General features: G+C 35.2%; 2 protein-coding genes across 2 annotated transcripts; one reads left to right on the forward strand and one right to left on the reverse strand.

Moving 5' to 3' along the window:
• Positions 1 to 2,174: 2,174 nt before the first annotated feature.
• Positions 2,175 to 5,200, reverse strand: LOC143626885 (phenylalanine ammonia-lyase-like). Its single transcript, XM_077096826.1, has 2 exons — positions 4,803 to 5,200; positions 2,175 to 4,018 (listed from the first exon to the last, which is right to left on the reverse strand). The coding sequence occupies exons 1-2, from the start codon at positions 5,198 to 5,200 to the stop codon at positions 2,269 to 2,271; spliced, it is 2,148 nt and encodes a 715-aa protein (XP_076952941.1). The 3' UTR covers positions 2,175 to 2,268.
• A 10,479-nt stretch (positions 5,201 to 15,679) lies between these two features.
• LOC143626886 (phenylalanine ammonia-lyase-like) lies at positions 15,680 to 19,213 on the forward strand. The gene is made up of 2 exons (XM_077096827.1): positions 15,680 to 16,089; positions 17,436 to 19,213. The coding sequence occupies exons 1-2, from the start codon at positions 15,695 to 15,697 to the stop codon at positions 19,183 to 19,185; spliced, it is 2,145 nt and encodes a 714-aa protein (XP_076952942.1). The 5' UTR covers positions 15,680 to 15,694; the 3' UTR covers positions 19,186 to 19,213.
• Positions 19,214 to 24,200: the final 4,987 nt, after the last annotated feature.

Here is a 24,200-nt window from a genome sequence, read left to right on the forward strand (position 1 = left end):
GAAAGTTGTTAAGGGAAATCTTGTCATAGCTCGAGGAAGAAAGAAAGGTTCATTGTATAAGGTTAGTTTATCGTCTGAGGGAGTGACTGACCCAATTCAGAAGAAGACCAAAGTCCGGTTCACAAAGTCTAGTGGGCAGATGAAGATTTGTTTTGCAGGAGATAAATCCAGAGCCACAAGTCAGATTCAGGTTAAACGTGCTAGAAGAGGTTAAGAGAAACTAGTCAGGGGTTTTCGTGACAGTGGGAGCACAGGCAGTTGACCAGTCAAAGCTTTAGCCAGGGTTACCAGACAATGGGTTAAGAGAACCGGTTTTTCAACGGTTAACGTCTCTCGAGAAGATTAGCTGCTAAATATGGAGAGTGTTGTTTGTTCTCAAGGTATTCCAAGATTCAGCAGTTCGTGTAAGTGGGAGCCGGTAGGAACAGAGAATGACTCAGTGGCAGTTGTAGCCATGACTGATGTGTTAGAGCTCGGGGGAGCTTCAACGGACCTTCAGGTTAACTGATGAGAAGACAGATGCAACCAGGAAGACGAGGAAGATTACAAGAGGTACAAGTTATCATATTGGAAGGCAGTTTGAAGATTTTCAAGCCTCCAAATGGGAGATTGTTGGGTTTATGGAGTCTTAATTGAGCCCGGGTTAGAAGGCATCTTTGTGACAGATTAATCAAATGAAGACTAGTGGCAGATCTGGTCCATATTATTTAATTATGGCCCCTATTAGTTTTCTTGGTGAACAAGTAGAAAACCCTAATCTTGTATCTATATATATTTAGCCTTGTACTTGTAATTCCTCATCACAAGTGATGCAGAAGCAATAATAAAAAGTATCCTGGTTGTAGCCCATGGACGTAGGTCAACCGACCGAACCACGTAAATCTCTCCTGCTCATCTTCGTTTATTATTTCTCTTGCAGTATTGTTTGTGTTTGTGTGTTCTTTGCAATACCCGAATCCCTAACATCGACAAGACTGAGATATAGGGTGGGATTGGTAAACACTGTTATGGTGTTTGCACTTAACTTGGAAGAAGTGTCAACAAAGATGACGATTGGTTTTCAAGTAGTCATGCTTATTGTTTGCCCTTTGATAGAATGTATTCTGCATACATTTATTGAGTTAAAATAAACCCAATGCTAATTTTTCACATAAACACCTAAATAACGATGAACTTTACCAAGGTTGGACGCAGAAAATTCCTTGAAAACGGAATTAATACTACTATGTAATAGAGTCAGATGAGAAGCGGTTAGGATAATGTCGTCAACGTAGAGTAGGAGATAAGCCATTTTGTCATCATTTTATAGATAAATAAGGAGGAAACATAAATGACACTCTTGAAAAACCGCATTTTGTGAGGTATGTAGCAAACATCGGGAACCATACTCCAGGAGCCTGCTTTAATCCATATAAGGATTTTCCGTAACCTAGAAGCATGCCCCGGTCAATTTGGGTCCTTAATCCCCGGTTGTTGGAACATATAGATTGTTTCTTATAGGTCAGCGTGTAAAACGTGTTCTTCACATCTCCTTGATGGATCGGCCAAGAACGAGATGCGGCTAAACTGAGTACGATGCAAATGGTTGCCGAGCCCACACCAACAGTCATGATAGCCACTCGTACTCATCCTTTGGTCACTCGATCCCAATAGAGTATTACCAAACAAATCAATAAGCATAACTCATCAAGCGAGGTCATTTAAAATATTTGAAGTTCTACATTAAGAAACCATTAAAAATTTAACGTCGAAACATCGACAGAAATAATCACCTTGCAATGAAAAAAGTCAAATGGTTTAATAATATAACCCATCATATTTTAGAAGTCGTAGGAAAGTAAGAAGCGATAAAAAATCAAAAAATGAAACATCTATGATGTCTTGTACGTTTGTACTTTGGTGACTTGTACATCATAATACACAGCTCTGTTTTAAATAAAATTTACATTGAAACGTAACTAAAAATAAAAGCACGATGTCGATATATTCAGAACTACATGCGGTTGGAAATGAAAAGAAAAGTACTTCAAAAGTCGTCCTATATACAACTTTATAAGAAACTGACCTTTTTTTTTAAATGAATATGGCCCAATCTGTGCTAAATCCATGATTTCAGGGCCTTCATGCCGATTGTTTTAAAATAATATTAACCAGTCATTGGACTACTTCTTAATAAACAAATGAGCCCGGCCCAGCCCATGATTTCATTAATAACAAGAATACAAATTTGAATCTTAAATGCAACAAAAACAAATCACAAATTTACACTTAACAAATTGGCAATGGGGATCCATTCCACCCTTGAACACATTCCAAAAGTGGATCAATAATCTGACCCTTTGATACGGCTGTGAACACCTTGTCGAACTCCTCGCCCGGCGAAGTCACCTTCTCGCCCGTCAAGTACACTCCCGCGAGCTCTTCCCTCACAAACCTATACAACGGGTACGATCTACACGCCTTGATTCGGTTTGGAATAGCCAATGTACCGTTATCAAACGCGACTCTCACACTTTCCACTTCTTTAGGCAAAATGGCCTTCAACTCGTCTTCAAAAGCCGCGATCTTTTGGAAGATCGACGTGCTTAAATTCTTTTCGGTTTCTCCGTTGTTTAAAGCGTGGTCAACGAGAACTTGGCGGAGTTTTTGCATCAACGGGTATGTGGCGAGGCACGGGTCGTCAATGTAGGCGAAAACATACTCGCGGTCAATGACACGAAGCAAGTCCTTTTCGCAGAATCTTGACGGGTGGAGCTCGCCGTTGACGCCCATGGTTAGGACCTTTTTCGCCACTTGGCTCACGGTGTTCTTGACCGTTGACTTCATGTTCTCTTCCAAATGCCTCAAGTCAATGGATTGGCATAGAGCTACCAAGTATGTAGATGACATGAGCTTCAATATCTCAACCGCTTCCGCGGTCTTTCGAGCCGAAATCAGACCCAAAGAGTTCACATCCTGGTTGTGTTGCTCCGCGCTTTGAACATGGTTCGTCACCGGGTTGGCTAAAAACTGAAGCTCCGAGCAGTACGAAGCCATCGCAATCTCTCCGCCTTTAAACCCGTAATCCAAGCTTGGGTTACGCCCACCCGAGAGATTTGAAGGCAAGCCGTTGTTGTAAAAATCATTCACAAGCTCGGAAAACTGCGCGAACATAAGTTTCCCAATCGCAGCAATCGCCAAACGCGTGTTATCCATCGAAACACCAATCGGGGTTCCTTGAAAGTTACCACCGTGCAACGCTTTGTTCCTCGAAACATCGATCAACGGGTTGTCGTTAACCGAATTAATCTCCCTTTCGATCATTTTCGTGGCGGAGCGAATGACTTCGATTTGCGGCCCGAGCCATTGGGGCGAGGTTCGTAGCGCGTATCGGTCCTGTTTCGGTTTCTGCAATGGGTCCATCTCGTGGACCTTTTGCGCGGCTTTAACGTAATCGCTTCCATCGAGAATGTACTCCATGATGGCCGCGGCCTCGATTTGACCCGGGTGATGCTTCAGTTTATGCGTCAAGTGGTCAGTGAACTCGGGCTTCCCCTGCATAACTTCCGCGAATATCGCGGACAACACTTCAGACATCAGCGCAAGCACATTAGCTTCAAACAAAACCATGGAAGCCATTCCGGAGCCCACCGCGGTCCCGTTAACAAGCGCTAACCCTTCTTTAGGCTGCAACTGAAAGAATCCGCCTTCCACGCCCGCATGAGTGAACGCTTGTTCCGCGTTGAGGGTTTCGCCATTGGGGCCGACCGCTTTGGAGTTGGGGCGGCCCGTTAGGAGGCCCGCGATGTAGGACAAGGGGACGAGGTCCCCCGAGGCAGTGATGGTGCCTCTGAGGGGTAAACAAGGGGTGATGTTGGTGTTCAGGAACTTGGTGATGGCTTCCAAGATTTCGAAGCGGATGCCCGAGTAACCTTGGAGGAGGGTGTTGATCCGCACCAGCATTGCGGCCCTTGTGGCCGAGTGCGGGAGTGTGTGGCTTGATTCCAAGCCATTGCCGAATATTCCCGCATTCAAGAATCTGTAAACCAATAACATTTTGTTCGTTAGACTTCTTTATTTACGTCCTAACATTTTAATAAAAAATATTTTCTCTTTCTTTTACATACACAACCCACAGGTTTGTTAGATTTTGTATCAACACAATTTTCATTTAGAATTAATTGATATCAATTTGGATTATAATTTATAAAAATTATATACTCCGTACTTAATTCATTGATATGGTCAAAATTTGTAACATATATATAATACTTGTTTTGATTTACAATTGACCCATAAAATATGCAATATTTGTAACAGAAATTCAAATTTAACTAGATTTAAGATCTGATTTGTTAGGTACATAATTTTAAAAATGATGTGACGGAGGGAAAAATAAAAAAAAAACATTTTTTTCAACAACCCGCATAAGACTTCAACAGCTTAAATAGAGTCTGAAAATGACACAACTCATGTCACGCCCGCATAACCATATACAAGGCGTCTATACGAAAAATTTAATGGTTTGTCACTTTATTGACTGTAAAGTTGTTTTTTTCTTCAACTAATGATTAGCATTTTATTAAAATAAATTATTTAACAGTAAAAAAGTTTTGTTAATATTCAAATCTTATAAATTATTGGATTTTCAAACAAATGTTTTAGATTACATCGAAACAGAAGGTAAGCGGGCAACAAGCTGCGCCGTTACCCCTTTTTGAATCGCAAAAACCAATCTTTTAAAAACTATATTTGTTAGCTTCACAGCTTCAGACGCGAGAAAACCAAAGGTGTCAAAAGCAAAAGGAATAAAAAATAATTACCTAATAAGTTCCTTTTGTAGAGCACCACCTTCCTTAGTCCTACGATGAGACGTGGCACCAAACCCGGTCGTAACACCATAACTATCCGTCCCTTTACTCATACTCTCCATGACCCAATCACTACTAGCCTTTACTCCCGCCCTAGCGGCTTCTGACAGCTCCACTGTCGCAGTGGAGCTGTTACTAGAAGCCGCAATCCCAGCCACCTGGGACACAGTCAGTGTCTCTCCACCAAGCTTCACCACGGGCTTCCTAAACTCCGCCACCATTTTTTTCACCTCATCTAGGTGACTCCCAGTCAACGCCTCGGCCGCCATTCCCCAGTTCAACGGGTCCTTCTTGATGCAAAACTCGTTGGTCACATGGTTAATGTTAATATTAATATTACCGTTCTCCATTGTGGTAATTATATTATTTTTTATTATATCAACAAGTAGATTAAGATAGAAACCAGCCACAAAACCGAAAGGCAAACTAGTTATTTGAAAAGTAAATGCAAACTCCAAATGTGTGAGATTGCTGAATTGTTTGGTGGTATGGGGTGTTTAAATAGGAGGAGGTGGTTATGTGTGAATAATAATATTGGGAGGGGGTGGAGTGGTAGGTGTGGGAAAGAGACCGGAACAAGGGTGGAAGGTGGTAGGTTGGTTTTTTTTTTTAATTTAATTTTAGTCGTTTGATTTCATCAACATATCAACGGTGGAGATTTGGCCTCAGCCGTCTGCTTGACCATATCACTTTTTAATGTTTTATAATGTATTTTTTTTTTAACTTTTATATATACATTGACCTGATGGTCAGCGAGGCCGATGACCATGGTTATACGGGATGATGGCTAATCAGGATTTTTCTTTTTCTGTTTTTTTTCCCCTTTTCCAATTATTTATAATATTAAATAATAGAATAGTTGAGAATGACGAATAATAAGGAAATGATCCGTACACCTAGTTAAAGGGTGAGGAAAAATGAAAAAGACAAAACTGACGTGACTGACAAATAAGAAGAAATAGTTCAAATAAACTATACCCTTTACCCTTATATAACAAATAGTACTTTGGAATACATGGTCAATCTAGTATTGCAAGCTGTAAGAATTTTGGCCTTAGTTTGTTCTTTTATAGCTCATTTATTTGACTGTTTCTTGCTCTTTCTTTTATGGAGTGTATTTTTTGGAGTATTAGATTTAAATGGTTTTAACTTTCATTTTTTTGGGTGGCAACACTATCAGTTAAGAAGATGTTATCCACAACTCTTAACTTTCATTTCCTTATTTTCTGACACTCTTAAATTGGGCCTTCAAAAAATGGAGGGTTTGTCGCCCCATTACACACCTCTTAGTGTTCCTTTAGTATGAGAGTAAAGAAAAATTATGCGAAACTTAGAATGGTAAGTAACATTTCTTTAGTTGAAAGCATTTTCGGCTAAAGGGTGAAAGTTATAATTAATTTAACCAAATACTATTTTTTTATTAAAAAAATATGCTCATTACTCAAAAATGCTTATGTTCTTGTTTCTCAACATATTACATAAAAAATGGTTTTTTCAGGGCCGTCTTCGAGATATACTAAAAATCTTTGAGCCGAAGGCGAAAAAGATTTTGGGCCTTAAGTCAAAGTTTTTTTTTAAAAAACATTTAAATAGGCTTACTTAATTATGATTTGAGTTGTGCAAAAAAGAATTTATATCTCAAGTGAGACTAGAATCTCCTACCTTTTGGTTGAGAGAAATACACATTTGTCACTACACCAAACTAGTAGTTATGTAATTAGGTTTAAACATTTAAATTACATATTTGTTTACATAAAAATATATATAATTCTAAAAAAATAATCGAGCCTAACGGGGTGTCAGGCCGGAGACGGTCGACCACCCAGCCCCTCATTAGGGTCGGTCCTGGGTTCTTCACAACTGATTTTTTTCATATAAAATCTTTTATATGGATTTTATAAGTAACTTGAATTTTTTATAAATAAATGGCAATAACCGATTAACAACATTAACCATTAGTCATTGATGACTGATGTTGATTTGTCATAGTTTTTCCAAAATAATAGGGTTACGTTAAAAGTAAATTTTGCCGAAGAAGTGTAAAAAATTAAATTAACACAAGATGATTAACGGTCATTGATCATCAGTCATTGATGGCTAGTGTTGAATTGTCTTAGTTTTTCAAAATACCATGGGATTACGTTAAAAAGAAGATTTTGCCCAAAGAATATAAAAAATAAATTTACAGGGTCTTAAATTTTAGGCATCGTGTCATATTTGTTTTTAGTAATTATAGCATCAAATTTTATATTTTACTTAAAACGGTATCGGCCTATAATAGCATGCTTAATCTATATTATATATAATTAAAAACCCTAAAATCCTACATGTTGCGATATGGTCGCTCTCCCTTTTATGGAAGCCACCAAATTGCTTGATTTTTAAATGAAATTCTCTTATTGATTTAACCTAAATTCATAGATATGGGTTTTACCAAAGCCAGATAACTCTTAAACGGGTTATAACATCTCATTAAATTAAAATTTAATCTTACCAATTATTTGATAGGAAAATCCTATAAAATAGGGATATACTAAAATTTAATATCCAATTTAAAAAGAAAAATATTTTTTATAATTAATAAACAATTTTATCGTAAAAAACATAAGCAGGTCATGGGTCACCAAATGCAGATAGCTCTTAAACGGGTTATAACATCTAATTAAATTAAAATTTAAATCTTACTAATTATTTGATAGGAAAATCCTATAAAATAGGGATATACTAAAATTTAATATTCAATTTAAAAAAAAATATTTTTTATAATTAATAAACAATTTTATAGTAAAAAAATAAGCGGGTCATGGGTCACCAAATGCAGATAGTTTTTAAACGGGTTATAACATATCATTTTTTTATGAAACTCTTTCATCATCAAACCCTAAGTATATTATTAACTTATTTATAATAAAGAAAATTAAAATCCAAAAAGTAAATAGTAAAAAACAAAAAATGTAAAACAACCATTCTCTCAAGCCATCAAATTGCTTTATTTGTAAATGAAGGTTTCTCATGCATTTAACTGAATTCACGGGTAAAGGTCTCACCAAACCCATATAGCTCTTACACGTATATTACATCTCATAATATTAAAAATTAATCTCATCAAATATTTGATATGAAAATCCTATAAAATAGGGATATACTAAAAACTAATATCCTATTTTATTTAAAAAAAGATATTATTTATAATTAAGAAACAATTTTATAATAAAGAAAATAAATGGGTAATGGGTATCACAAAACCCAGATTGCTTTTAAACCGGATTATAGCATATCATTTATTTGTGAAACCATTTCATTATCAAACCTCAAGTATATTAATTATTAATTTTCTTACGATAAACAAAATTAAAATCCAAATATACATATATAAATATTGAAAATGAATAATGTAAAATAACCCCCGTAATACGGGGGATAAAATCTAGTTATTTATGTAACATGATAATTTCTTTTTGTACTTTTTGGTTGCTTTAGTTATTATTAATTCCATAAATAGTTAGGGGTTGGAGCATTTCACGGGTCACATCCGTCAAATTCGTAAACCCGTCCTGTACTCCATATACGGTCCAGGATTCGGGTTTGAAAATTCCATTTAAACGGGAAACTATCCGACCAAGTCATACCCGGCGTAACAATGATGGAATCCGCGAACCCATGAAGCAATCCTTCTCAGATTTTATTCTAATAGATAGAAGCAATACGTCAGTTTTTCTCATCTCACTTCTCTACCTAAAGCTTATGTTGACTAACATTGTGTTGTGTGACATAATATTATATATTTAGGTTCAATATTTTTTTTTTGAATGGCAAATTTCATTAAAAAAGCTAGCGAGACTAGGGATGAGATTGGGATGGTACCGGTACCGGTACCGAAATTTGGAAATTGTTGGTACCGGTACCAGTACCGAAATGTTCGGTTCGGTACCGGTACGGTACCGGTATTTCGTGAAAAATTCGGGAAATACCGGTACCGTACCGATACCGAAAACTCAAAACTTGGTACCGATTCGGTACCGATGATACCAAATCGGTACCGAATTCGGTACCCGTACCGAAAACGCTCATCCCTAAGCGAGACGCTAGAAACCAAAACACAACCAAGAAATGATTACAATATAAAATTACACCAATCGATCCATTTATGCTTTTAAGAGGAGAACAATTCTTGATCCATAGATAACCCAACGATTTTATATCCTTCATTATTTTGGATAAACAAGCCGGTTTGTTGGAGAAGATGAGATCGTTTCTTGCCTTCCAGATACACCAACAAGCGACTAGAACAATACTATATAACACCTTACTTTGAGATGGCCCAAATCACTCATTTCATGAACTTTGAGGAGATCGGCCACCGAGAAAGCATAGATTGGAGGTAGATGACACTAAGTACTGACTCCTTGCCAAACAACCAAGGCAACAAAGCAAGACGTAAAGAGATGTTCACTTGTTTCCTCATGCTCCCTACACTATCCACACATCGTCGATCCCACTTCAATGTTTCTTTTAGAAAGCGCTTTTAGAGATGAAATCCTCTCCATTTCGGCCCTCCATGCATGAATATTAACTTTTTTAAGAACCCAACTATTCCACTTCATGACACACGAGACGGGAGGGTTGGATGAATCGGACAACAACTTCTTCATAGATGCAACCGAAAAAATTCCAGAAGAATCATTTAACCATACCCATCGATCTGGGCTATTGGCGACCCTCACATGCAACAGCATATTCAGACATATTGCCAAATCTAAATTTTCTTCGTGAGTTAAAGATCTCCTCTTTCAACGCCATTTCCACACAATATTGTCTCTGATTCGATCATAACACCTCTCTACTAAACAAGTCTTGTCCTTTTCTAACGCAAACAAATTAGGGAAGGTTAACCGAAGCGGCTCCGACCCGATCCACAGGTCAAGCCAAAATCTAGTTTTATCACCTCTTCCCATCTCTCCTTTAATTAAATTACCCAGGTTAATATTAGAAAACGCGAGCTGATTTTCCAATTTCGCTATAGAGTTCCACGTGCCCGGCTGATTTTTCGAATGGGGAAAAATAGGCCAAGATCTGTTAGTCGAATGTAAAGAGACAATATCTACTGTTTTATGTGACATCACATATTTAAGGTTTTCAATTTTCGATATGCAAATGTCGTAAGTTTTTATATCCACTGTGATATTAGAACAATTGTTTGATAAAGCATAACATCGTATGTTTGTGTAGGAAACCACGTCATTTTAGTTATGCCGGAAGTCAAGAATGAGCAGGAAGACATGCAAACCAGGTTCGTGGGTAACCCGTTTAAAACCCGGACCGACCCATATGTTAATGTCTGGTTCCGGGTTTGAAAATCCCTTCTAAACGGTTCCTAGTTTGAACCGGTTTCAATCCGGATAGCCCGGGTTGTACCCGTTGCACACCTCTATAAATAGTCCATTGAAAGAATTACTACGTTAAAATAGTAAAGATTATTTTGGTATTCACACAAAGTCAACAAAATAGCAACGAAAGTTAATTTTAAAACAATTAATAATTTTAGTTAGCATAGAGCTTACATATACTCCATGCATTCGTACCTACTCAAAACCTGATTCAAGAAAAATTTACATAGGTGCTTTTAGCATAGATATTCTTCTAAAAAAGGATTATTTTTAACAGATTAAACTCTCTAAATTTAAAGGCAATTGGGTTTAAGCATGCATATCATAACTACTAAATTTTGTGAGTGGTGTTTTGATAATTTTGGAAGTGGTTTATGATATTGTCAATAGATGATAGAGAAAATGCATTGATTTTTGAAAAGCTATTGTTTATCCCATATAGTTTTTTAATATTTGTTGAAAGTGTTTGTGAATGAAAGAGGGTGAAAAGAATAATGATATATGCGTTAAAAAATATTATTTAATTAAAAAAAAGAGAGAAAATGTGATGTTTTTAGTGTGGCAAGAGAATTAGGCCTGTAAACGAACCGCACGTTCGTGAATTATTCGTGAACCGTTCGGCGGGAAGTTCATTTATGTTCGTTTATTTAATAAACGAACGAACATGAACAAAAAATTTGTGTTTGTTTAATTAAACGAACGAACATGAACACATGTTCCGTTCGTTCATTTATGTTCATGAACGTTCCTTTATGTTCGTTTATGTATTAATAGAAAATAATTAAATATTATTTGGATAGGTCATTTGCTTAAAGGTTTTATATTTGTTAATTTGTGTTCATTTAAGTGTTTTCATTTAAGTTCGTTTATATTTGTGTTCATTTACATTTGTTCATACATGTTTATCTTTGTTTAGTTATGTTCGTTTAGATTTTAAACAAACGAACACAAATGCCCATTTATAAATAAACGAACATGAACATAAATATTTGTTCGATTAAGTGTCCGTGTTCTTTTAAAGTTAAGTGAACGAGCATGAACATGCCCTTGTTTGTGTTCATTCGATTCGTTTACAAGCTTTCATTATTCACATTGATGAATACATCGGTCTCGATCTCTAGGCTCTGCCGATTTTATTTGTGTTCATTTGTGTTCGTGAACCGTTCGTGAACACATTAATTTCCTTAATGAACGAACACGAACATAAAACCTTGTTCGGTAAGTGTTCGTGAACCGTTCGTGAACACATTATTTTCTTAACGAACGAACATGAACAAGGCCTTGTTCGTGTTCGTTCGGTTCATTTACAGCCCTAAAGAGAATACTCTTATCCCCTATATTTTATGAGGAGTGTTTTATAACATGAGGAGTGGTTTAGAATATTGTCAGTGGAGAAGAGTAAACGCAGTGATTTTTTTATATTTAAAAAGTCGTTATTCACATTTATAATTTTTTAATACTTTTTAAAATTGATTGAGTAAACGAGAAAGAAAAAACAAAGATAAAGTGATATGAAATTATTATTTAATTAAAAATAAAAAAAAAATACAGTAATTTTTAGTCTAGTTTTAAATTTGAAGATAAAAGAAAAGATTATGACCACTCTTACCAACTTCATGCCTTTAGAGAGCAAGGCATTTCCAGGAAACAACCGAGCAAACCCTAAGTCTTTGACTTTGACTTGAATTGAACCTCACGTTTGCCAGAAGTCAAAACTTATCGCTTGCCACATTAGAAATGGAGCACAAATCAATTGATTATAGTAATTTAGTGTACAACGTATAACTACAATATAGGGGTCATCACATATGTATGAACAGTTTTGTGTGGGTAAAATTTATACTTCTTCTATATAAAAGTCTCATTTAACATGTTTGTCATTTTTAGAAAAGTCTATTGGATGTAAGAAGCCATGACTTTATAACTTTTAGTGACTTTGTCAATTGTGAGTTAACTCTTTGTTTTGATGTAAATCTTGATTCAGCCGAATGTTTTTTTAAGTACTAAATGTTATATACTATACGTGGTTTGAACCTTTAACCTATAATTTACAAAACTCTCTCTCTCTCTCTCTCTCTCACACACACACACATATATATAACGAGTTGAGAATGCTCTTACTGTGATATTTTCCTCATATTATCTTTCTCAAAAACAAATTGTTGGGAAATCAACAATAAAATCTCCCGACAAGGGTTTGGGGCATACTCACCTCCGCCATAGGCCCATAGCTACCATTAACTTGCTTACTGACTATCATTCTTCGCATTTGTTGATAAACTTTTTGTGTTAATTGTTGTTTCTAGCATTTTGTAATTTCGTAATGCTGGCATGAAATAGAAAAGGAAGATTATATGTACGAATGGTTCAAAATGTGCACTACCAGAGGCACATGTAGCCCTTTTATCCATTACAAGTACACTCGACTTGAGGGATGCCCACTTGAACATATGGAGCCTCATTCAAAACAACGATAAGGTCAATAAGCAAATCGAATCTCTCTTCAGTCGAGGTTAAATCATTCGCAATAAATAAACAAGGAATCCAAATATCAAATCAAACTAGTTTCTTTTTAGCTTAAGGAAAACCGCATAAGACAAGACCAAACAGTTTCACGAAAATATATGAGAACACCACTTTTGAGGGTTAAAACTACATTTAAGGCAGTCAAATTACCCTCCGATGGAAGGCACACGACATCCCAAACTGTTGTTACCCTTCGACCCTCTGGCCTATTAAAACACGAGTTAAACTCCAAAGGTAAACCATTCATTCACTCTCTACTTAAACTTTCATTTTCGTAAATAACTTATCACCGGATAAAACCCACAATAATTCTCAAGTCAAAGGCTAGTTATATGAGGCTCCTTCATGTGGTGAAACTAACGTTTTTTCATTCTTAGCATGCATCAGATCTACTTTAATCCAAAGTGAAGCCTCTTCAAGTGTCATAATCGGAATCTGTCTCCCTTGTAGCAACAATTTGTATAGGTGATAATCATAATCCGATATCAATTTGACTCATTTATAAAACAACTTGTTTTAGCCTGATATTAATTTAACCAGGACTAGTTTTAACCAGAACCAAATTAACAATTGTTAAAGAGGCTCGTTTAACCCTAACTAATTTTGCTCATAACCCATATTAGCCTGAAACTATTTTGACATGTCACACGAACCCGTCAGCCCGTCCACTCTATCACATTATTTTAATCTTTAGGAAATTGAACTCTATGCATCAAGAAAGCCGTTTCATACAATAAATAAATATTTAATCATACATGCGACAAGGTAAAAGTTTTTCATATTGACAACTTCTATGAACCCATGAAGACCTTGTATGTATTCATTTTTTAATTTTTAATAAGCATAACATGTCAAAAATTCATGAAAAAAAAAATTAGTGGTGGCAGGGGTACGAAGAATTCAAACAATTGTGTTTAGTAAATTATTTTGCTGAAGACGAATTCAAACAATTGTTTTTTATATTTCATCTTTGCATGTTTTTAAAATAAAGTTAGTCATGTAAATCCAAATATAATCTTTAGAACTTGTAAAACATCATTTCTTTATCCATTAGTCTTATCCGAGTTTTAAAAAAATATGCTATCCAACTTTTTATTCCTTTTGCCTTGATTTATAAAGGTATTGTTCCTATTCAAGTGTATTTCCTTGAATCCTTTTTGAACGGCTATAAATTTATCAAAGTGAAACCACGATTAATAAGAAACTAATTTGAATATTACAAAGGAAAAAAAAACTTGACACCCAAAATCAAATGAACCGACCTCGAACCATGAATCTAAAAGCCTTCGACCTAATAAAAAACCAAAAGTAAAACCAACTAACCTCACATAAAGACACTCTTAAAACACAAGAAAGAGAAAACCACCCAAAAGAAAATAAAACAAGAGGGAAAAATCTTACAAAAATACTAGTTGAATCAAATGTATTTGATATTCTCAAATTTGGTTAGGTAATAAAATGTTAACATTTTTAAATAGAAAAAAAAAATCCTCAGTTGTCATGAGGCTAAAATACCAAGTTATTGATGTTGGTAACTAAAATGCAGCCTAAATTTAATATTTTTCTTACTATAAATGCATTAATAATATAGTAAAGATAAAATTTTAAATTTTCGTTAGGTAATAAAATGTTAACATTTTTAAATAGAAAAAAGATCCTCTAAGTGTCATGAGGCTTAAATACCAAGTTATTGAAATTGGTAACTAAAATGCAGTCTAAATTTAATATTTTTCTTACTACAAATGTATTAATAATATAGTAAGATAAAATTTTAAAATTTGGTTAGGTAATAAAATGTTAGCATTTCTAAATAGAAATAAAATATCCTGTAAGTGTGATAAGGCTTAAATACCAAGCTATTGAAATTGGTAACTAAAATGCAGCCTAAATTTATTTATTTTTTTACTATAAACTAGGATAAAGCCCCGTGTGATATACAGGTGGTTAAAAATATAAAATAAAAAAGTTAAATTTATTAATATACATAATAGCATATCTTATTATTCATAAGACATAACTAATTTCCTAAAATACATAGATTAGTAAAATAATTTGTATTTGTATTTTAAAATAAAATAAAAAGTTGTGAATCTATACCAATTAAGAAAAAGAGAAGGCTAACATCAATTAATCATTTAATCTTAGTTAAGTTGATAAGCCACAAACATTTTAAAAGTAATGTAGTGAGTTTGATTCTCTCCAACAACATATTTTTTATTTTATCGTTAATGAAGATAAAATTGTAAAAATGAAAACTTATACACTTGACAGCCTCTATGAAAGGTATAATTGAATGACATGTGAAAAAATTGTATTGCTTTAATAATATATGTAGATAGGTAGATGTATTAATAACATAATAAGATAAAATTTTAAATTTGTTAGATAATAAAATTTTAAACATTTTTAAATAAAAAAAATCTTCAATTATCATGAGGCTTAATACCAAGTTATTGAGATTGGTGACCAAAATGCGGTCTAAATTTAATATTTTTCTTACTATAAATGCATTAAATGCGTGTGTTCATACCTATACATATATAACAACCAATTATTTGTGTTACACAAAAGAAAATAAAAATAGAAAAAAAATGAATCACCTACTACCACCACTAGTGTGTTTGGTCCGGTCTGCCAACCCACGTAAGCAACATCTCCACCATTAATAATCATTCAACAAAATCCAACGGCTGAGATTCAATGTTTTAACCAACCTACCCCCTATTGTTTTTCCTTGTCTTTTCTCACCTACCAATCACACCCACCACCCTTTCTATATAAACACACCCCATGCCACATAATCATTCAGCAATCTCAAACATATTCCATACATTTGAGTTTGCACCTACTTGTCAGAACAACTAGATTTCATTTTAATTCTAGTGTATTAAATCTGTTTCATTTTCGATATAATATAATATAATTACCACAATGGAGAACGGTAATATTAATATTAACATTAACCAAGTGAACGAGTTTTGCATCAAGAAGGACCCGTTGAACTGGGGAGTGGCGGCCGAGGCGTTGACTGGGAGTCACCTAGATGAGGTGAAAAAAATGGTGGCGGAGTTTAGGAAGCCAGTGGTGAAGCTTGGTGGAGAGACACTAACTGTGTCCCAGGTGGCTGGGATTGCGGCTTCTAGTAACAGCTCTACTGTTAAAGTGGAGCTGTCTGAAGCTGCGAGGGCGGGAGTAAAGGCGAGTAGTGATTGGGTGATGGAGAGTATGAATAAAGGGACGGATAGTTATGGTGTTACGACTGGGTTTGGTGCCACGTCTCATCGTAGGACTAAGGAAGGTGGACTTCTACAAAAGGAACTCATTAGGTAATTTTATATTTCTTTTTAAATAATCTTTTTAAGGTTTTAACTTTTTATATTAGTATGACATTTATAAAAGGAAAAATCTCATAGAATAGTAACCAACTGTCAAAAGTGTTTCAATTAGGTCACTGATGCATATTTTTTCCAAATCGGGTCACTAAATCTTCAAATAAAGTCTCACCGATTTTTGTGTACGTCAAGAAAGAAATGGATGATAAGATGTGGGTGTCGGAATTTGCAATATATGTAGTTAAATTTAAAATTTAAAAAAAAAGTTAATTATATTAAAATTTAAAAATAAAAAATAAAATTCACGACGCCATTCAACGTCAACTTAAAAAAAAGATAAAAAGATTTCCTATGTGAAACAGAAAAGAAATTGGCTAAAAAAACAAGTTAAAACTTTTAATTTAATCAAGCACGAAAGTTGAGTGACCTAATTGGAACACTTTTTAAAATTAAGTGACCTAACTTGAACACTTTTGAAAGTTGCTTACTATTCTATGAAATTGCCCCTTTATAAAATTACTCATTAGAACAAGTTTTATTTATTCGTCTATAGTTTTGACCGGGTCAATGGATTTAAAGTTTAGTAGCAAAAGGCGTTAGCTGTAAATATATATTTTAAAGAATATTAAATACTTCATTGTATCAATAGTGATCATTCGTTAACTATTAAGTATTACAAAGAAAAGCCTATTTTACCGTCTGAAAATAGTCAAAATATATTTATTATTATTATTATTATTATTATTATTATGACCAAATAAGATTTTAGATCTAGTTGGGTGAAGCACTTGTGGATTATATTTCGGAAAAAATATCAAAATAGATATAATTTATCATTTTTTTCAAAAATATATAAAAACACATCTAAAAAAGGTCTTATCATTTGAGACATTCTCTTTTTATAAAGCTAGGCAGCTATCGATACAACTTGTTGCTGGTTTAACTTTCATTACGCTACTCTTTCATTAATACTTGTGTGATCATCTTTATTTTAATTTAGTTGCGGGTAGCATTTTTTGACACTAAAAAATATACCTGTAAATATATATTTTAATATTTTGTTAGTCAAGAAGCAAAATCAGTTTTGCCGTTAAAGTGACTTCTGCTATTAAAATTATGTACTTAAATCTTACCTTTATGTAAGTTAAAGATTAAAAGTATATAATTTTTATAAATTATAATCCAAATTGATATCGATTAATTCTAAATGAAAATTGTGTTGATACAAAATCTAACAAACTTGTGGGTTGTGTATGTAAAAGAAAGAGAAAATATTTTTTATTAAAATGTTAGGACGTAAATAAAGATAGTCTAACGAACAAAATGTTATTGGTTTACAGATTCTTGAATGCGGGAATATTCGGCAATGGCTTGGAATCAAGCCACACACTCCCGCACTCGGCCACAAGGGCCGCAATGCTGGTGCGGATCAACACCCTCCTCCAAGGTTACTCGGGCATCCGCTTCGAAATCTTGGAAGCCATCACCAAGTTCCTGAACACCAACATCACCCCTTGTTTACCCCTCAGAGGCACCATCACTGCCTCGGGGGACCTCGTCCCCTTGTCCTACATCGCGGGCCTCCTAACGGGCCGCCCCAACTCCAAAGCGGTCGGCCCCAATGGCGAAACCCTCAACGCGGAACAAGCGTTCACTCATGCGGGCGTGGAAGGCGGATTCTTTCAGTTGCAGCCTAAAGAAGGGTTAGCGCTTGTTAACGGGACCGCGGTGGGCTCCGGAATGGCTTCCATGGTTTTGTTTGAAGCTAATGTGCTTGCGCTGATGTCTGAAGTGTTGTCCGCGATATTCGCGGAAGTTATGCAGGGGAAGCCCGAGTTCACTGACCACTTGACGCATAAACTGAAGCATCACCCGGGTCAAATCGAGGCCGCGGCCATCATGGAGTACATTCTCGACGGAAGCGATTACGTTAAAGCCGCGCAAAAGGTCCACGAGATGGACCCATTGCAGAAACCGAAACAGGACCGATACGCGCTACGAACCTCGCCCCAATGGCTCGGGCCGCAAATCGAAGTCATTCGCTCCGCCACGAAAATGATCGAAAGGGAGATTAATTCGGTTAACGACAACCCGTTGATCGATGTTTCGAGGAACAAAGCGTTGCACGGTGGTAACTTTCAAGGAACCCCGATTGGTGTTTCGATGGATAACACGCGTTTGGCGATTGCTGCGATCGGGAAGCTTATGTTCGCGCAGTTTTCCGAGCTTGTGAATGATTTTTACAACAACGGCTTGCCTTCAAATCTCTCGGGTGGGCGTAACCCAAGCTTGGATTACGGGTTTAAAGGCGGAGAGATTGCGATGGCTTCGTACTGCTCGGAGCTTCAGTTTTTAGCCAACCCGGTGACGAACCATGTTCAAAGCGCGGAGCAACACAACCAGGATGTGAACTCTTTGGGTCTGATTTCGGCTCGAAAGACCGCGGAAGCGGTTGAGATATTGAAGCTCATGTCATCTACATACTTGGTAGCTCTATGCCAATCCATTGACTTGAGGCATTTGGAAGAGAACATGAAGTCAACGGTCAAGAACACCGTGAGCCAAGTGGCGAAAAAGGTCCTAACCATGGGCGTCAACGGCGAGCTCCACCCGTCAAGATTCTGCGAAAAGGACTTGCTTCGTGTCGTTGACCGCGAGTATGTTTTCGCCTACATTGACGACCCGTGCCTCGCCACATACCCGTTGATGCAAAAACTCCGCCAAGTTCTCGTTGACCACGCTTTAAACAACGGAGAAACCGAAAAGAATTTAAGCACGTCGATCTTCCAAAAGATCGCGGCTTTTGAAGACGAGTTGAAGGCCATTTTGCCTAAAGAAGTGGAAAGTGTGAGAGTCGCGTTTGATAACGGTACATTGGCTATTCCAAACCGAATCAAGGCGTGTAGATCGTACCCGTTGTATAGGTTTGTGAGGGAAGAGCTCGCGGGAGTGTACTTGACGGGCGAGAAGGTGACTTCGCCGGGCGAGGAGTTCGACAAGGTGTTCACAGCCGTATCAAAGGGTCAGATTATTGATCCACTTTTGGAATGTGTTCAAGGGTGGAATGGATCCCCATTGCCAATTTGTTAAGTGTAAATTTGTGATGTTTTTTTATTAAGATTCAAAGTTGTATGAATGTGTAACTGGTGACATTTCAATGAAGTTTATTCAAAACAAAACCTTTTAATGGAACATCTTCTTATATGCAATTTCAATCGTACTCTATCTCAAAATATCGTTTTATATATGAGTATTTAATATTTTTGTTATTTAGCTCGTGTAGTACATCAATTTCTAAGATGGTTGATTAATAAATGATTTATAAGTATATAACTACAATAGGTAGAATATAGAATATAGTAGTCATTATAAACGTATTAATAGCTAATGAGCTGGTGATAGAGTAATAAGCGAGAGATTTGATGTTCTACATGACCCAGTTTAGGGGTGTTCATTATTCGAATCGGACTCAAATAACTCGAATTTCGATTCGACTCGTATTCGAATTTAAAGGTTCGAATTCGATTTCAATCATTTGAATTCGATTCGGTTTGAACTCGATTTTAGTACGAATATGAATTTATGATTTTAAATTCGATTCGATTTGAAATTCGAATTAAATTATACATTATATTTTTATTATATATATATACACACCTATGAAAAGATAAAATACATAAATCTTTTCAGTTATAGAGAAAATTGAAAGTTCATCATTTTGGTTAATAAGTAATGTAATGGACATTATCATCTTGAATATTTAGGATGTGATTACTTTAAATGATTTATTTAATTTATAGACTTGTACTTTGAAAATAATGGTTTTGAAATTAATTTTTTTAACCGAATTCGAATCGATTCGAATTCGAACGAATCAAATTTCAAATTAGCTATTTTGAATTCGAATCAAATCGATTCGAATCGAATTCGAATCCAGCTTTAAAATTTCAAAATTCGAATATTCGAAATTGGATTCGTTGAACACCCCTAACCCAGCTTCTACTCCTGCTCCATCGTACAGTTTTGACGGCACCTGATGATGATGGGAGACCAGGCGAGAAGATGACGTTCACTAGTTGGATTCTTGAACAGAACAGATCTTACCTCACTGCACTATCGTGCCTTCGAATGAGTGTTCACGGGCGTTGGCTTTATGTGAGGGTTTTCCTCGGATCAAAAGACTAGCGCATCGTAATGTAGTAAATTTAGTCAGTAGATCATTTAAAGAATTCGTTTACCAATAAAAAACAAAAACAAAAAAATAAACGTATCAATAATTTGTGGGTACTGGGTATCGCATTACTTCCGATTTATGTACATGTTTGTCATGTGGCAAAATTTAAATGCACTTTTAAAAATATTTATGGCATGTAAGAAGCCATCATATATTTTATTTTATTAATATACTTTTAGTCACATTTCAATCGTTCCGTAACTCTTGTCTTGATATAAAAAAAAAATGTGACCCAACAATTTGCACTTTTCATAAAAGAAATCTATCTATTATATGTTGATTAAGTGGTAAATTCTTTTGGTCACATGGCGTGTTTCTAGCCATTCTCATGTTTTTTTTTTCTCAAAACCCATTAACCCACATACAAAACACGCGGATGCTAACCCGGACCCTAATCCACATTCTCTTCTTTCAACCGTTATACTCCGACCACATTTGTTTCTTTCTTTGCGTTTCTCATGTCATTGTCGGCTCCCTATGGTTCTAAGCCTTTATATGAGTTAATCGTTGATCTTTTATGTTTTGATTAATCTGTTCTCTACTCATGCGAGATGTTATTTACATTCTAGATTTTATATACTGTTTTGGTTTTTGTTAGTTTCGTAGATTCCTAATTTTTTACTTTTTGTGTTGGATTTTATTCGTTTGAGAAAACGGGGTTACCAGAATCTTATAATTAGCATCGTAAATTGATGATTGTTTTGTTTAATCATACCAAAAACTATATCAAAATTAGATTTCGAAATAATTAGGTTTGAAGTCAAATGTACGTGTCCACCATATGTTTGTGTGTGGTCTACATGTTCGGTTTGAATTTGATTTTGATGTATGCATTTACTTTAATGTATTAGTTGTATAATTATCTTTTGATTAATCTGTTCTCTATTGGTGCCAGATGATTTCTACATTCTAGATTTTATGTATTGTTTTGGCTTGTTAGTTTTTTAGATTTCTAGTTTTTCTTTTTACTTTTTAGACTGGATTTTGTTTGTTTGAGAAAATGCTTTTACTAGGATCGTATAATTAGCATCGTAAATTGATGATTGTTTTGTGTAATCATACCAAAATTAAATTTCGAAAGAGTTAGGTTTGAAATCAACGTACATGTCTGTCATGTGTTTGTGTGTGGTCTACATGTTCAGTTTGAATTTGATTTTGATGTATGCTTTTACTTAAATGCATTAGTTATATGGGTTATGTTCAAATAAGAAGTTTGATTTTTCTAATAATGTTAGGAAGGAGGGTATTTTAGTCTAATACTTTAATATCAAAACCCACTTACTTTAATTTCAAGACCCACTTATACTAATTTCAAAAACCCACTTACATAAAACTCAATTACATCTTCGCTCATCTCTTACAACCACCACCACTCCACCGCCCACCGCCACCACCTCGCCGGAAAATTCCGAAAAAACACAATGAAAAACACAATGGAAAAATACACTATGAAAAAAAAAACACAATGATAAAAACACAATTGTATGACACAATGTAAATAACACAATGGAAAAAACACAATGAAAAAAAAACGCAATGAAAAATACTATTGTATAACACAATTTTGTAAAACACAATTTGTAAAAAACCCACTAATTTTTTTTTAATTTTTATATTACAATATGGTACTCATATAAAAGATAAAAAGACACTCGTTATTATGGTGAATTTGTTTTTCAATAAAAACGTCATAAAAAAAGTTATGGACGTTTTAAAATGATAGGGGAATTTGGCATGTGCCTTGCATGTGGAGAAGGAAAGTCAACAAATATGTTATTCCTTTTATGCCTTTTACCTTGTGTTCACACTTGATTTCCCCCTAAACTAATATCAACCCTCCATGTTCAAAATTAATGGTCAAAATTACTTTTTATCTTTCATACAAAAAATATACTTCCTATTATAACTTAACCCTTAATTATATTATTATAATTCTTATGTATTAAAAATCTACTTATAGGGTGCAATTGAGAATTGCTACTTCTGGTTGATGTTGAGTTAGGGGTCTAAGATTGAGATTGGGGTTAGGTTTGGTATTTTATAATAATTTTGGTATTAGATTTATCTATATAAATATTTACATATATTATAAATACTAGACGGGTGTCCGCGCGTTGCAGCGAGAACAAAAACCGTTGAGAATGGTTTGGTTTTAATTTTTAACGGTTCTGTTTCGGTTTACGATGATAAAAAACCGCCACTAATTGTTTATTTATTTATTTAAAAACCATCAAATCCGGATCGCAAACACCGCTACGCAAATCTTAATTTTTTTTAACTAAAAAAACTTAGGTGATATCATACTCAAATTAAAGAGAATAAACTTCTCATTTTTATGGTGCCGATTTTTTAAAAAATATTAGCGTATGAAAAAATTTTGACCATTTAAAAGTCGTAGGTGGAAGTTGGGTTAAATACGAAATTAAAAAGAATATATGGTTAAAATTTAAAGGGCTAAGCTTGTAACTATTACTTAACTTTACAAAAGTTAATTAAAGTTTACGAAACAATATTGTAACTATATTTAAAGAATTGAAGTTAACTGCTTTATATTTTCTAATGGACTATTTTGCTCTTCTTCAACATGCTATGTAAGTTGTACAATTTATTAATTAAGTTATAAATTACTTGAAACCTAAGTATCTTAATTTGCCCATGAGATGTGTATTATATATAGTATAGATAACCACAATAAGGTAGCGTTTGGTATGCAGAAATGACAGTAGGAATGGAATGATTCATTACGTGGGAATGAAAAATGTGGTATTTGATTGTTCAATGGAATGGAATCATCCATTACACATGGAATCCCATTCCATCAAAATCATTCCTTCCCACCCCCCTTCTTTTTTTCATTCCATTTCTCCTTCACCCTACTTTCTCAACACTACCACCTAACAACCACCACCACCACTACCATTGGCACCACCACCAACTCCGCCGCCGCCGCCATCGCCACTACCATTTTCGTCACCGGAGCTACCACCGTTGCCATTATAAGGGTTTTTTTTTTGGTTAAAAAGTATTTTAGGATATGAGTGTTTTAATTATTTCTATTTCAATCGTACAATTTTTTAGGATACCAAACAAAATAAAGTAATAATTCATTTCATTCCAATAGGTTAACCAAACAAGACAAAAGAATGAAATGATCCATTTCATTCCTAGTAGACAAGTTATAGATACTTATGTATATGATTTATATTAGAGGGTATTAGAGTGTATTTATGTACTCTATTTATATCTTGTAATCTATTATTCACAATACAGAATATACAATGCAAATCTTTCGTTGTTTATCTTGGTATCAAGAGCCAAAAGGGTCACAAACCCTAATCTCCTTTTTCTGCCGTCACTCACCCCAGCGACCCGCCCTCTGCTTCCATGGCGCTTCTTGCACCCTTCACCACAGCCGACAAACAGAGTCACAACTCACACAAGTTCGATTTTACCCTCTCTACAACCAATTATGGCCACTGGAAAACAATGATCCAGTCCTTCTTTGTTACCAATAACCTTTTTCCCTATGTTGATGGCACCATTACTTGCCCAGATCCGTTCATTACTGTTCCTTCCGCTGAAAAAGACCAGCCGCCAATCAGCCAACATAACCTAAACCATGCAACATGGGTGTCTAATGATGCCCACGTTCGCATGTTACTCCTATCTACCATCTCTGAAAGCGCCTTCCAGCATGTTCAGGGTGATACATCCAGAGAATTATGGCTCGCTCTTGAACGTGCCTTTGCCCCTCACACCATATCCCGAGAATACACCCTCAAGTCACAGCTTCTTCGCTTGAATATGGAACCCGATGAGACCACCGCTGCCTATCTCCTTCGCGCACATGAATATGCTGATGCCTTGGAAA

Source organism: Bidens hawaiensis, unplaced genomic scaffold (assembly GCF_021521415.1).
Source record: "Bidens hawaiensis isolate Kalapana, Puna unplaced genomic scaffold, B.hawaiensis_p1.1 tig00004525_1, whole genome shotgun sequence".
Lineage (NCBI taxonomy): Eukaryota > Viridiplantae > Streptophyta > Magnoliopsida > Asterales > Asteraceae > Bidens > Bidens hawaiensis.

What these genes read in the sequence shown, in the direction of transcription:
- LOC143626885 (XM_077096826.1), bottom strand. Translation starts at nt 5,200, where the DNA reads ATGGAGAACGGTAATATTAATATTAACATTAACCATGTGACCAACGAG. An exon ending in CTACAAAAGGAACTTATTAG is followed by an intron (nt 4,019 to 4,802) that starts GTAATTATTTTT and finishes ATTGGTTTACAG; the next exon opens with ATTCTTGAATGCGGGAATAT.
- LOC143626886 (XM_077096827.1), top strand. Translation starts at nt 15,695, where the DNA reads ATGGAGAACGGTAATATTAATATTAACATTAACCAAGTGAACGAGTTT. An exon ending in CTACAAAAGGAACTCATTAG is followed by an intron (nt 16,090 to 17,435) that starts GTAATTTTATAT and finishes ATTGGTTTACAG; the next exon opens with ATTCTTGAATGCGGGAATAT.